At 58.6% G+C, this 14,810-nt stretch overlaps 1 protein-coding gene across 2 annotated transcripts; it reads left to right on the top strand.

Moving 5' to 3' along the window:
* The first annotated feature begins 5,114 nt into the window (after positions 1-5,114).
* UAP1L1 (UDP-N-acetylglucosamine pyrophosphorylase 1 like 1) lies at positions 5,115-12,126 on the top strand. Of its 2 annotated transcripts, XM_015116288.3 has the most exons (9): positions 5,115-5,412; positions 5,642-5,846; positions 6,097-6,272; positions 6,571-6,743; positions 6,873-7,066; positions 7,614-7,754; positions 8,301-8,486; positions 9,622-9,688; positions 10,263-12,126. In XM_015116288.3, exons 1-9 carry the CDS (start codon positions 5,124-5,126, stop codon positions 10,356-10,358), a joined length of 1,527 nt encoding a protein of 508 aa, XP_014971774.3. In that variant the 5' UTR covers positions 5,115-5,123; the 3' UTR covers positions 10,359-12,126. The 2 variants fall into 2 exon arrangements, with proteins under 2 accessions (XP_014971774.3, XP_077823189.1); XM_077967063.1 differs by lacking the exon at positions 9,622-9,688 and having other exon boundaries at positions 11,105-12,126.
* Positions 12,127-14,810: the final 2,684 nt, after the last annotated feature.

Here is a 14,810-nt window from a genome sequence, read left to right as displayed (position 1 = left end):
ATGGTGAAGACCCGTCTCCGCTAAAAATACAAAAAAAAAAAAAAAAAAAAATTAAGGCCGGGCGCGGTGGCTCAAGCCTGTAATCCCAGCACTTTGGGAGGCCGAGGCGGGTGGATCACGAGGTCAGGAGATTGAGACCATCCTGGCTAACATGGCGAAACCCCGTCTCTACTAAAAAATACAAAAAACTAGCCGGGCGAGGTGGCGGGCGCCTGTAGTCCCAGCTACTCAGGAGGCTGAGGCAGGAGAATGGCGTGAACCCAGGAGGTGGAGCTTGCAGTGAGCCAAGATGGCGCCACTGCCCTCCAACCTGGGCGACAAGTGAGACTCTGTCCCAAAAAAAAAAAAAAAAAAAAAAACTGGAGGCTGTGCCTGGCTTTGGGTGTGGGACTAAGATGTGGTCCTGCGTCCTTCCTGTCCTGAGCTCTGACCACTTCCTCCTTGCACTCCACTTTCCAGCTGGCCTGATAGTTTCCCAATCCTTCAGTTTTTAGTATTGTGTCACCCCTGGAGGTCCCATGCAGTCTCTGTACTTTTGGAGGCCCCATCTTAGCTGTAATTGTGTTCTCACTGTGCAAGCCTGGACCACTCTGGGCAGAGGTGGCAGGAAGACCGGCCCCTCTGTCCCCTGATGTATCCCCAGCAGTGGGTACCAAGGGAAGAACTGACAACAGCCCCTGAGCCTCCCAGGGCACCCGTCTGCACTCTTGGCCTCTGAGCCTTAGGGCCCTGCTCCCCTGAGTCGTTTGTGAAGACAGTTATCTGGCCACAAGGTGGTCCAGGAGGTTGCTGCCCACCTCAGCCTTGCCAGCACTCCTACCTGTCTGCAGGCTCTGTCAGCCTGGGTAGGGTCGCTCCTCCCCTTCTGGTGCCGCAAGTGCCTCTGGCTGTACAAACCCTGATTTTCTAAATCCTCTATTACAGCCCAACCCACACCTTAAGGTGAAATTTGGAATCACCCTGACCTAGAGGGCCAAGAGTTCGTGTCCTGACACCTGCCTCCAAGAGACATGTGCCTCCTCTGCTGCCCAGCCCTGCAGGGGTGATAAGGGTTCCCATGGACTCTGACCTGGGGCGTGGAGCCTGCTCTGCTCACCTGATTCCGTGTGTGCCCACCCTCCAACTCCAATGTTCATCTGAACTGGTGTTCAACCACCACAAACTACTGGAGTAGAACAGGCCATTCATTAATTCATTCATTCAGCAAGTACTCCCTGAACATTTGCTGTTGCCCAGTCACGGTGCAGGCTTGGGTTCAACACTCGCTTGTTCAGTCAACAAACATTGATTGAGTGCCTACTGTGTGCTGCATTTATCTGAGGTGATGGGGGTTGAGCAGTGGCCTAAACAATGCCCCGCCTGGGCTGGACACGGTGGCTCATACCTATAATCCCAACACTTTGGGAGGCCGAGGCGGGCGAATCACGGGGTCAGGAGTTCGAGACCAGCCTGGCCAACCATCTCTACTAAAAATACAAAAAATTAGCTGTGTGTGATGGCGGGCACCTGTAATCCCAGCTACTCGGGAGACTGAGGCAGGAGAATCACTTGAACCCGGGAGGCAGAGGTTGCAGTGAGCCGAGATTGCACCACTGCACTCCAGCCTGAGCGACAGAATGAGACGTTGTCTCAAAACAAAAAACAAAACAAAAACAGCAACTCCCCGCCTTTGTGGGGTTCACTTCTCACAGGGGAGTCAGGAGAATGCAGAAAGGCAGCCTGGCACGGAGGATGGGAAGGTGCTCGCCGAGTGGGTGCGACCTGGGGAGCTGAGGCCTGATCAAATGTCCCCAGCCACACGTTTCTCTGGGAACAAGCGGTCCAGGAGGGAGGAACAGGAAGTGCAGAGACCCCGAGGCAGCCCCAAAAAGCAACTCCATGCAGGTCCAGGAGAATGCATCTGGGCCTTGCCCCGGCGGTAAAGCCCCCTTCCGAACTCAGTGAGGGCATGTGTGTGGAGGTGGGGGCAGAACCCCACTGCAAGGAGAAACAACTGCCTGAGGGGTCCATGGGGTGGCATGAGGGAGATGTTACTTTTCATTTTGGGTCCTAGATCACCGTCAGAGGCGTGTGAACCAGAGCAACTCCATCTTGAATGGGAGCTGGGTAAAATAAGGCTGAGACCTACTGAGCTGCGTTTCTGGATGGTTAAGGGATTCTAAGTCAGGATGACATAGGAGGTCGGCACAAGATACAGGTCATAAAGACCTTGCTGATAAAACACATTGCGATAAAGAAGACAGCCAAAACCCACCAAAACCAAGATGTCAATGAGAGTGACTTCTGGTTGTCCTCACTGCTACACTCCCACCAGCGCCATGACAGTGTACAGATGCAGCGGCAATGTCAGGAAGTTACCCTATATGGTCTACAAAGCGGAAGCATGAATTATCCACTCCTTGTTTAGCATATCATCCAAAAAAACATAAAAACGGGCAACCAGCAGCCCTCAGGGCTGCTCTGTCTGTAGAGTAGCCATTCTTTATTCCTTTACTTTCCTAATAACTTGCTTTCGCTTTACTGTACGGGCTTGCCCTGAATTCTTTCTTGTGCAAGATCCAAGAACCCTCTCTTAGAGTCTGGATCGGAACCTCTTTCCTGTAACAGCACAATTTTTTTTTGTTTGTTTTGATTTGTTTTTGTTTTTTGTTTTGAGACGGAGTTTTGCTCTTGTTGCCCAGGCTGGAGTACAATGGTGTGACCTTGGCTCATGGCAACCTCCCCCTCCCAGGTTCAAGGGATTCTCCTGCCTCAGCCCCTGGAGTAGCTGGGATTATAGGTAGGCAACACCACGTCTGGCTAATTTTGTATTTTTAGTAGAGACAAGGTTTCTCCACTTTGGTCAGGCTGGTCTCAAACTCCCGACCTCAGGTGATCCGCCTGCCTCGGCCTTCCAAAGTGCTGGGATTACAGAAGTGAGCCACTGCTCCTGGCTTCTTTTTTTCTTTTCTTTCTTTTTTTTTTTTTTGAGACAGACTTTCGCTTTGTCACCCAGTCTGGAGTGCAGTGGTGCAATCTTGGCTCACTGCAACCTCCGCCTCCTGGGTTCAAGTGATTCTTGTGCCTCATCCTCTCGAGTAGCTGGGACTATACAGGTACACGCCACCACACCTGGCTAATTTTTGTATTTTTAGTGGAGACAGGGTTTCACCATGTTGCTGAAGCTGGTCTCGAACTCCTGGGCTCAAGCGATCATCCTGCCTTGGTCTCCCAAGGTGTTAGGATTACAGGCGTGAGCCACCGCACCTGGCCACCATTTGAATTCTTTTTTTTTTTTTTTTTTTGAGGCGGAGTCTCGCTCTGTCGCCCAGGCTGGAGTGCAGTGGCGCGATCTCGGCTCACTGCAAGCTCCGCCTCCCGGGTTCCCGCCATTCTCCTGCCTCAGCCTCCCGAGTAGCTGGGACTACAGGCGCCGCCACCACACCCGGCTAATTTTTTTGTATTTTTAGTGGAGACGGGGTTTCATTGTGTTAGCCAGGATGGTCTCGATCTCCTGACCTCGTGATCCGCCCGTCTCAGCCTCCCAAAGTGCTGGGATTACAGGCTTGAGCCACCGCGCCCGGCCTTTTTTTTGTTTTTTAGACGGAGTCTCGCTCTGCCACCCAGGCTGGAGTGCAGTGGCCGGATCTCAGCTCACTGCAAGCTCCGCCTCCCGGGTTCACGCCATTCTCCTGCCTCAGCCTCCCAAGTAGCTGGGACTACAGGCGCCCGCCACCTCGCCCGGCTAGTTTTTTGTATTTTTTAGTAGAGACGGGGTTTCACCGTGTCAGCCAGGATGGTCTCGATCTCCTGACCTCGTGATCCGCCCGTCTCGGCCTCCCAAAGTGCTGGGATTACAGGCTTGAGCCACCGCGCCCGGCCTCCATTTGAATTATTTTAAGCAATCATATGTATTACTTTTAGACTTATTATAGTTTCTAGGAGAAAGTTTTGTGCCCAACTGGCAGAATCTACCCTTTCATATTTTTCACAAGCAAACGATTTTATTTTTATTTTTATTGAGGTGAAGTCTCACTCTGTCTCCCAGGCTGGAGTGAAGCAGAGAGATCTCAGCTCACTCGAACCTCCGCCTCTTGAGTTCAAGGGATTCTCCTGCCTCAGCCTCCCGAGTAGCTGGGACTACAGGCACACGCCACCACAACCGGCTAATTTCTGTATTTTTAGTAGAGATGGGGTTTCACCATGTTGGCCAGGTTGGTCTCGAACTCCTGATCTCAGGTGATCCCCCCACTTCGGCCTCTCAAAGTGCTGGGATTACAGGCGTGAGCCACCGCGCCGACCGCAAACAAGGTATTTTAAAACCTGATAGTAAAATAACAATGTAGGCGAGGGGCTGAGAGTGCTCTGGTCACCGGGCAATGGGAAGGTGGAGGGGTGTGCGGCAGGGAGCCCCAAGTCACAGGCTGGCTTCCTGCGGACGCTGTGCTGGCATCCCGGCACACGGTCTGGCTCCATCCTCCCAACAGCTCAGCCGTGGCCCAGGCCTCTTCAATGCACCCTGGCCGGTTGTCTCTGCACCAGGAGGTTTCCGTCCGAGTCTTGGTTAGCGAAAAGCTGGCCATGCCACTCTTTTTAAAGCCCGTGCTGGGACAGAACCTAGTTTTCCCCTGCGGGGCGTCCCCGGGGCTTCTTCCTCCCTTAGCTCAATGGTCGATTTCTCCACCCACGCCAGCAGGCGCGACCCAGAGGGTCCCGGGATCCCTCGCGGCGGGGCGCGGAGTGGACGGGGCGGGCACAGGTCGGGGGCCTGGAGCAGGGCTGGAACCGGGACGGGAGCTCGAGGGACCAGGCCAGGGCCAGACACTGGAGTGGGTCCAGGGGACGGAGAGGGACTGGGGACCGGCTGGAGAGATGGGGCTGGGCCTGTCTCGAGTCTCGGACAGGACGCGGGGGCGGCTAGGGGGACGTGGACAGGGCGGGGTCAGAGAGAACCCGGACGGAGTCGGGGTCGCGGAGCGGGGATGGGCGGGCTCCGGGGCAGGACGCGGGGCGGGGTCGAGGCGGGGTCGAGGCGGGGCGCCCCGGGCCCTCCCCGCTGGGGGGTCTGCACCGCCCGTCCGGTCCCGTGACGCTGGTCAGTGGCGCGGGTCACGAGTGCCGACTCGACCGACGGCAGCAGCGACATGGCCTCGGAGCAGGACGTGCGCGCCCGGCTGCAGCGCGCTGGCCAGGAGCACCTCCTGCGCTTCTGGGCCGAGCTGGCGCCGGAGTCGCGAGCCGCGCTGCTGGCGGAGCTGGCGCTGCTGGAGCCCGAGGCGCTGCGCGAGCACTGCCGGCGGGCGGCGGAGGCCTGCGCGCGCCCCCACGGCCCGCTGCCCGGCTTGGCCGAGCGCCTGCGGCCCCTGCCCGCCGAGCGCGTAGGCAGGGCCAGCCGCAGCGACCCCGAGACGCGGCGGCGCTGGGAGGAGGAAGGTAGGCGGGGCGGGAGGCCCTGGGGGCCGGCAGGGGCTAGTGCCCACGGAGGGGGTGGGAACCGAGGCCGCGCTCGGGGAACTGTAATTCTCCTTCGCTACTTTGAGACTTGTCTCGCCTCACGCGTTCTGGCCCCCGAGTCCCGGAGCCCCAGCCCCAGGGCTGGTTTTCCCTAAAGCGGAAGGGTGGGCGGGTCCCGGGCGTCCCTTCACAGCGCCCGTACCCCCAGGTTTCCGCCAGATTGCCCTGAACAAGGTGGCCGTCCTGCTGCTGGCGGGGGGGCAGGGCACTCGCCTGGGCGTGACCTACCCCAAGGGTATGTACCGTGTGGGGCTGCCCAGCGGGAAGACCCTGTACCAGCTGCAGGCGGAGCGGATTCGGCGGGTGGAGCAGCTGGCCGGTGAGCGCCACGGGACCTGCTGCACCGTCCCCTGGTGTGTCCTCCCTGCCCTACCTCGGCCCGGAGGGACCCTTCCCCACGTCCTCCCCCCCCAACCCCGCTGCACACGCGAGCCCCAACCCCGGCACAGCCCGGGACATAGCCCAGCACTGGCCCAAAATGGGGCCTGGCCTCAGCCCCAACTAGACACTGGACCCCGAACCCCAATGCCAGCTCTGGTCCGAGCGCAGTCTGCCTGCAGGGTCAGGCGCACTCGCGGCCGGCTCACCGCGCCTCCCTTGCAGGTACGTTATGACCAGCGAGTTCACTCTGGGGCCCACGGCCGAGTTCTTCAGGGAGCACGACTTCTTCCACTTGGACCCCGCCAACGTGGTCATGTTTGAGCAGCGCCTGCTGCCTGCTGTGACCTTTGATGGCAAGGTGATCCTGGAGCGGAAAGACAAAGTTGCCATGGCCCCAGGTGTGGCCCGTTCCTGAGACGGGGTGGGACCTCCCAGACCAGAACTGGGAGCGTGGCTGGGGGTCCACGCGCCCGGATTCGCGGCTGCCCCGAGGCTGTGTGGTCCCAGGTTAGGCGCCTCTTTCTCTGGGCCTTGAGCCTCATTTGTCACGTGGTACAACCGCTGGGCAGTCTGGTTAGTGATCGGGGCTGCCTTAGGCACAAGGCCGGGGCTTACCCCGCCTCCAGTACGTCCTAGACCCGCAGAGCGAGCTGTGGCTGGAGCCCTCGAAACATCTATTCCCTTCTCCGCCTGCAGACGGAAACGGGGGCCTCTACTGCGCACTGGAGGACCACAAGATCCTGGAGGACATGGAGCGCCGCGGAGTGGAGTTTGTGCACGTGTACTGTGTGGACAACATCCTGGTGCGACTGGCAGACCCTGTCTTCATCGGCTTCTGTGTGTTGCAGGGCGCAGACTGTGGCGCCAAGGTTAGCGCCCACCTGCGCGGAGCCCCGCCCCTCGTGGATTACCTCCCCTCCGCGCAGCCTGGCCCTGCCCCTCGTGGAGCCCCGCCCCTCTCCCCAGCCCTCCAAGACCATCCCTGGTCTTGGCTGCAGGTGGTGGAAAAGGCATACCCCGAGGAGCCCGTGGGCGTGGTGTGCCAGGTGGACGGCGTCCCCCAGGTGGTGGAGTACAGCGAGATCAGTCCTGACACCGCACAGCTGCGTGCCTCCGACGGGGGCCTGCTGTACAATGCAGGCAACATCTGCAACCACTTCTTCACCCGAGGCTTCCTTAAGGCGGTCACCAGGTGTGCGGCAGCAGGTGGCTGCGGAGTGCCGGCCAGTGCCGCCTGCGCTGACCAGGGACCCGTGGAGGGAGCCGAGTGCCCTGGGCCGCAGCGGCTGTGGTCAGGAGTGGCTGCGGTCAGGGGCAGCTGATGGGTTGGGGTGGAAAATGGATCCTGTGTTTGCAGAGGCAGAGGTGCTGGAGATCAGGCACAAGCCGTGCTCAGCAGGCAGCTGCTGTAAGGCTCTGTGATCAAGTCTGCTATCTCCGCCTTCTGGGGACCTGCCCTGGTGCCCATGGTACTACCTCTGCCCTGGGGCTTGCCAGTTTCTGTTTGCCTGGGCAGGGATGTGGCTGATGGTACCTGACACTTGGCACGGGGATGCAGGGAGGAGGCCTGTGCCCGCTCCTCCCTGGAGATCTGGCCCTACTCTGCTGCTTCTGTCCCCTGTAGTGTCCCTCTGCCATCCTGTCCCACCCAGCTGGGTGTGCTCAGAAGTGGGGACAGAGCCCCAGCGGTGCCATATCTGATCTGTGTCTTTCTTCCCCTCTGCTCTCCCGTACGCCAGGGAGTTTGAGCCTTTGCTGAAGCCACACGTGGCTGTGAAGAAAGTCCCGTGTGTGGATGAGGAGGGGAACCTGATAAAGCCGCTAAAACCCAACGGGATAAAGATGGAGAAGTTTGTGTTTGATGTGTTCCAGTTTGCTAAGTTAGTAGTGGGACTCATTCATTTTTCCCTTCTTCCTTCCCTCGGTTTTGGTGGTGGGAACTGAGGCCCAGCTGACAGGGAAGTGGAGACTTGGGGGGGCCAAGGGGCCTGCGGGCAGGTCTCAGGGAGAAGACCAGAGGGTGCTCTTGGCCCTGAGGGTAAGCAGCACCTGAGGTGCGGGCATAGGGAGTCCTTGGGGCTGTGGACTTGGGAGGACAGTAGTGCCACCTCCTGGACCTTCCACTCCCCCACCCACGGTTAGGAGAGGTCTCCTGGCCAGGTTGCCAGAGTGGCTCACAGGGCCTTTGGCCCTCACTGCAGGGGTCCCAGGGTCTAGGATTTTGGCTGCCGGAAATGGCTGCTGGAATTGGGCCATCCCCAGCGTCTCAGGAGCAAAGACACTCAGTACCTGTGAGGGCTCCTCCCTAGACTTGCTGTCCATGGGACCAGACCTTCACTCTGCCACTGGAAACCTGGCCCAGCCCTCACCCGCCCGGATCAGGGCCTCTGTGCCGGGACGTGGGTGACCAGCCCTTTCCCCACCAGGAACTTCGTTGCCTTTGAAGTACTACGGGAGGAGGAATTTTCCCCACTGAAGAACGCAGAGCCGGCCGACAGGGATAGTCCCCGTACCTCCCGCCAGGCCCTGCTCGCCCAGCACTACCGGTGGGCTCTGCAGGCAGGGGCCCGCTTCCTGGATGCCCATGGGGCCTGGCCCCCAGAGCTGCCCGGGTGAGTGTGGCCCTCGGGTAGCTACGGCCAGAACGGGAGGGCTGTCAGGACCCAGTCTTCAGCTCCAGAGCCCTGTTGGCTCTGTGACAGCCATGCTGGGGAGGGGTCTTCCTCCCCAGCACCACCACAGATGCAGGTGGCCTTGTGTCCGGCCAGCTCCAGGTCACACGGTGACCATCAGCACAGCCTCCTGGCCTGACCCTTCAAGTTGTGCTCCGTGCACTGAGGGAGGCAGGGGGCTCCCCAACTCCCTCCCCAACTTGTCTACAAGCTTTTGGTTTGTTTACAAAAGCATACTTAGATTTGCCTTTTATTTTATTTATTTATTTATTTATTTATTTTTATTTATTTATTTTTTGAGATGGAGTCTTGCTCCGTCGCCCAGGCTGGAGTGCAGTGGCGCCATCTCAGCTCACTGCAAGCTCCACCTCCTGGGTCCACGCCATTCTCCTGCCTCAGCCTCCGGAGTACCTGGGACTACAGGCGCCCGCCGCCACGCCCGGCTAATGTTTTGTATTTTTTTTTAGTAGAGACGGGGTTTCACGGTGTTAGCCGGGATGGTCTCAGTCTCCTGACCTTGTGATCCGCCCACCTCAGCCTCCCAAAGTGCTGGGATTACAGGCGTGAGCCACCGCGCCCGCCTATTTTTTTATTTTTATTTTTCTTACTTGTATAAACTTGTGGGGTGCGTGTGCAGCTTTGTTACATGTGTAGATTGCACAGTGGTCAGGTCAGGGCTTTTACGGGATCCATCACCCAACCAACCTTGTTCCCATTTATTCACAGGCTTTGAAACTGAGCCCCTGGCATGAATTCAGAAAGTAGCAGGACAGTTTGATTTCAGGGCTGGGAAAGAAAAAGACGTTTGGCTTTTGCCTCCCTGATTTTCTAAATCTAGCTGCCTAGGCTCTGCGTGGGAGGCCTGTGGGGGTGCCTTCTACCCCAAATCAGGTCCTGTCACTTGGCAGTGGGATGTGTGCTCAGGGTTTGGGGTGTCCAGAGGAAGATGAGTTTGCTGAGACGGGCTCTGGGGAGCTAGATGTGTAGAGCTCAGTCTCCTATGGGGGATGGGGGTGCTGTGGGAGGGCTCTGGGCAGGCTTTGCAAGGAGATATTGACAAGCGGACTTTCCCTAGCTTACCCCCAAATGGAGACCCTCCGGCCATCTGTGAGATATCGCCCTTGGTGTCTTACTCTGGAGAGGTGAGAGCTGCCTGTCCCTATCTGGGGCTTTTCTGGAGTCAGGTTTTTAATACCACCTGGGGAGAGGTGGCTGCTTGGGTGGAGACGGCACAGCTCTACCTCGGTTAACCAATGGGATCAGTGGTTTAAAGTTGCAGAAGACTTTCCAAGATACGGGATGGGGTGGGGTGAGGCGTCCAGAGGCCTTTGCAGGACCTGGGAGGGCATGGGTATGAGACAGCCCAGGTCTGAGCCCAGTGTGGGGCCAGACAGGATTTTGTGGGGGCCTCGTGGAGGTAGGACACTGGCCTCTCCCACTTCCCTGACCTTGGCTACCCTTGACCCTTTCTCTGGTCAGGTCAGACCTGAGCGTGACAGGAGGGTCTCCTGCTGGCCTAGGGTCTTGAGTGTGGTCTTGGGTGGCCTTGCAGTGTGTGTCTGCTCCTGGCCCTGGAAGCCTTTATGTCCCCACCCCTCCCTGACTCCAGGCAGACCTGGGATCGTGCCTGGGGACTGTGGCTCCTTGGTGTGGCCAGAGGGGGCTGTGGCCAGCCAAAAGGTGGGTACTTGGCCATTGTTGCCTGCTCGTCTCCAGGGTTTAGAAGTGTACCTGCAAGGCCGGGAGTTCCAGTCCCCGTTCATCTTGGATGAGGACCAGGCCAGGGAGCTACTACAGCCACGGGAGTCCTGACACCCCCAGACTGCCCCCAGACTCCCCCGAGACCTGCCAGCCCTGGCGTCCTGGAGCTGGGGGCTATGGCCCCAGCCTGAGCTCTGGATGGGAAAGCAGCCTGCCACGTGCTTCCAGCCTGCAGAACGCAGAATGAAACATGCTGGTGGACTCCATGAGGGCAGGGCCTCTCCTGTCGCCTCTGGACACAAGTGGCTACAGCCTGCTGGGGGCTCTGTGGCTCCATTCCCGGATGTGGGGTCTAGTCGAGAGGCAGAGGGACTTGGGACCTGGGAGAATGGGGTTGAGAGGAGGCTTCAGGTTGGGGCCCAAGGGAGGTGTGGTGTCATCTGGGGAGAACAGGAGGGCACGTCCCTTTGGGAGCCCGCCCTGGGATCCACCTCACCCAGTCGAGCCCTGGAAGCTGCATAAGCTATGCAGGACGTGCTTCTGCAGCCTACCAATGCAGAACCGGAATGAGGGGAACAATTCCACCCAGTTGAGGGCTGCCCCCTCCTCCTCAGCGGCCGAACCAGTAATGGAGGCAAGGCTGGGGCATCTCAGCCCACATACCCTGGATGCCCAGCAAGGCCACAGAAAGGGTCTGATGTCCGTGATCCAGGTGGCTCTGAGAAGCTTGGCCTGGACACCTGAGGCTGCCGCCGGTACTCCTGCCTTCTCCCCATCTATCCCCAGGGCCTCTGCCTCTCAGCCTCTTCCATGGTCCGTTTAGGCTGCTGAATTTTCTGTGCTTCCCCAACAACCAGTGGGATCAATGCTGGTGGCCTCTGTGATGGTTGCTGACTAATCCGGGATTTCATGAGTCAGAGGCACTACCCCTCGCCCCAGCTGCCTGCTGCTTCTGATGGATCTTCGTGCTCAGGCTGCCCAGCTCCCCAAGTGAGGACTCAGCCTCCATATTCGGTGCCTTGGCCCCTCCCTGCACTCAGGAGTGGCTGGGACAAGCCAGCTGCCCCAGGGTTCTTCCCCTGGTGACTCTCACCTGCTTTCTCATCTCGGAGGAGGCAGTGGCACCTCCCTCTCCCTGCTGACATGAAGAGAGCTATGATATGCAAGCGCTGCTAACTCATCCTCCGCCCCCACCTCGAAACCCACGGCCCCTAGTGGAGGGACGCTACTCATCCCCATTGGTTTCCCAGGGGAGGGGTGTTGTCTGGAAGGGCAGGTTTAGATGCAACCTTCCAGATTTAGAGGCACGGGGAGGACAGTGGCTGAGTGGAGGCGCCCAGACCTGGGCAGGCAGCAGGCTCAGGCCCACACCTTGTGATATTTGAAACCAAAGCTTTCCCTCTCCGTGGCTTTGCCCTCCTTATTGCAAACCATGCTGTGCCTTAGGGCCCTTCTCATAGCTGCTCCTCATGGCCATGACTCGAACAGGGATGCCACCTCTTTCTGCATAAGCATAGTTAGTTGGGTGAAGTCTTTTTTTTTTTTTGAGATGGAGTTTCACTCTTGTTGCCCGGGCTGGAGTGAAGTGGGGTGACCTTGGCTCACTGCAACCTCTGCCTCCTGCCTCAGCCTCCCGAGTAGCTGGGACTACAGGCACCCACCACCACACCTGGCTAATTCTTTGTATTTTTAGTAGAGACGGGGTTTGACTGTGTTAGCCAGGATGGTCTCCATCTCCTGACCTCGTGATCCACCCACTTCGACCTCCCAAACTGCTGGGATTATAGGTGTGAGCCACCGTGCTGGGCCAGTTGCTGGAATCTTAATGTTCGTAGGTGGGACATTTCCAATAAACACAAGGTGCTGTGATTGACTGCTACCCTGGCAAGTGCAGTTTTTGGCCAGTGCATGGGTGTTGGGAACAAGGATCAGGTGTTCACAGCTGTGTCCCAGGGGTGGAGCTCACTGGAGGCCCCCTTGGAGAGAGGAGTTCACACATGAAGGCCAAGACTACTTGGGGTGCCCAGGATTCCCCCCGCACTTCCATCCCACTCTTCACCAGGGTCTCAGGAAGGACCAAGACAACCTGGGGTCAGGAACCTCAGGGTGCTCTCCATGGTTGGATTCTACATGCTCAGCTCTGACAGCCTGGAGACTCACTCTCCTGCACCTGCATCCTTAAGATGCCAAGGTTTCCCTGCTCACCACATGACAGGGATGCTTGGGGCACTGCAGGGACTGACAAGAGTGAGTGGTGTCAACCTAAAGAGAAATTCAGGCTCTCCAGGATAAATGAATTTAATCAAGAATAACATATAATTGCAATTCAGAGTATGCAAGCCTCAGTGGACCACAGGCGTATGGTTGGGGGGGCGGTATGGGGCTTGAGGAAAGGAGGAATCTTTTTTTTTTTTTTTTTTTGAGACTGGGTCTCTGTTGCCCAGGCTGGAGTGCAGTGGTGTGATCATGGCTCACTGCAGCCTCAACCTCCTGGGCTTAGGTGATCCTCCCACCTCAGCCTCCAGAGTAGGGACCACTGGCGCACACCACCACGACGCTGGACTCTTTTTTTTTTTTTTTTTGAGATGGAGTCTCACTCTCACCCAGACTGGAGTGCAGTGGCGTAATCTCAGCTCACAGCAAGCTCCGCCTCCTGGGTTCACGCCATTCTCCTGCCTCAGCCTCCTGAGTAGCTGGGACTACAGGCGCCTGCCACCATGCCCAGCTAATTTTTCGTATTTTTAGCAGAGACGGGGTTTCACTGTGTTAGCTAGGATGGTCTTGATCTCCTGACCTCATGATCCACCCATGTTGGCCTCCCAAAGTCCTGGGATTACAGGCGTGAGCCATCACGCCCAGCCTCATTTTTTTTATTTTTTGTAGAGATAGGGGTTTCACTATGTTGCCCAGGTTGGACTCCTGAGCTCAGGGTATCTGCCCACCTCGGCCTCCAAAAGTGCTGGGATTACTACAGGCATGAGTCACTGTGCCCTGCCCAAGGGAATTTTTTTTTTTTTTTTTTTTTAAACAGAGTCTTGCTCTGTGACCCAGGCTTGAGTGCAGTGGTGCGATCTCACCGCAACCTCCACCTCCTGGTTCAAGGAATTCTCCTGCCTCAGCCTCCCGTGTAGCTGGGACTACAGGCGCCCGCCACCAACCACGCCAGGCTAATTTTTTTGTGTATTTTTTCTAGAGATGGGGTCTCACCATGTTGGCCAGGCTAGTCTTGAACTGTTGACCTCAAGTGATCTGCCTGCCTTGGCCTCCCAGAGTCCTGGGATTATAGAAGCCACCGTGCCTGGCCCCAAGGGGGATCTTTTAAAGACAAGAGAAGTTCCCATAAGCTGTCTTGAAACCAAGGGTTATAAAGACAAAAGGTTAGAAGGGTTTGCTGCAGGCGCTCCGTTGCTAATGTTTTTGTGAGGGCTTCTTCAGGGCCTCTGGTTAGAGCGTGACATAAACGACTCTATTTGGGTACTGGCAAGTGTCACAGGGGGAAGAGACCAGCAGAAACCTTAAGATGACCCCTAGGAGGGCAGGAGGCCAGGGTAACAGAGTTAGACGAGCCACGTGCTAAGCAGGACGTCGCTGCCGGGGAGAGCCCTCCAGACACGCAGAAATGCCACAGTCAGGACCGTGGGAGGCAGCGGACTCGCCCAAGGGGCAGGGGGAGCCTGGCCACGAGAGAATGAGGGAGGGGCCGGGAGTGAGGTTCGGCAGGGGAGAACCCAGGCAGGGAGGGCCTCGAGCGGCCACGGACGCCTCTTTGCCATTTTGGACGTTTTTGGGGAGGACAACCCGCGCAGGAAGAGCAGTCATCTCAAGCTGACCTCCAAGGCTACCGGGTTCGAGGGCTGAAGCCGGGTCTGAAAGCCCCGACCCGCCTATGGCACGGGGACTGTGGGTCCAGCCGGCCGCTTGGCCCCCTCGCTCGGCCCTGGTCCAGGCGCAGCGCTCGGGCCCCGGGGACGGTGAGATGCGGCGCGGCCAGCTTAGCTCGCGGTAGAGGCCACCCCAGCTCGGGTGCCGCCCGGTAGGGGTCCGCGACTTCGGGAGGGTCCGGTCCTTCCCCCGGCCCCCGCGCCTGGGTGAGGCCCCGGGCTTCTTGCCGGTGACCACGCGGCCAGGGTGGCCCCCAGCCCAGGACGGCGCCCAAGGGCTGCCCAGCCCCAATTCCATGCCGCGGGGACTCCCTGCCAACATGGCGGCGCCGCCCGGGCGCCTCTCCGGGCCCCGGGTATCTGCGTCTCCCGTGAGGGCGTGGGCAAAGCCGGTGCAGCCCGACGACAGGAGGCGAGAGAAGCCCAGCTCCAGGCCCCTGAGGCGAACCACGTGGGAGACCCAGACAGCGACCACGCCCCCAAGCGGAACCAAGGCCCGCCCTGTTGCTACAGCTACGCTCGGAGCGCATCTGCGCCGGCGCAAGCGCAATGAACCTGAGGGCAGGGCGGAGTCGCAGCCGTTCTCTGACGCAGCCGCCGTAGAACGCAGTCGCGTACGCTGGAACGTGCGGAGACAGGCGCAGGCGCAGTGGCCTTATAGAGACGTGGCGCATGCGCAGTC

The sequence above is a fragment of the Macaca mulatta genome, chromosome 15 (genome assembly GCF_049350105.2).
Source record: "Macaca mulatta isolate MMU2019108-1 chromosome 15, T2T-MMU8v2.0, whole genome shotgun sequence".
Lineage (NCBI taxonomy): Eukaryota > Metazoa > Chordata > Mammalia > Primates > Cercopithecidae > Macaca > Macaca mulatta.
Note: the sequence above shows the minus strand (reverse complement) of the source record. Positions and strands in the feature narration are given on the sequence as shown.

Coding starts and splice junctions, on each gene's coding strand:
- UAP1L1 (XM_015116288.3), top strand. CDS start 5,124: ATGGCCTCGGAGCAGGACGTGCGCGCCCGGCTGCAGCGCGCTGGCCAG. Junction 5,413..5,641: donor GCGGCGCTGGGAGGAGGAAG/GTAGGCGGGGCG, acceptor CCGTACCCCCAG/GTTTCCGCCAGATTGCCCTG. Junction 7,755..8,300: donor GATGTGTTCCAGTTTGCTAA/GTTAGTAGTGGG, acceptor TTTCCCCACCAG/GAACTTCGTTGCCTTTGAAG.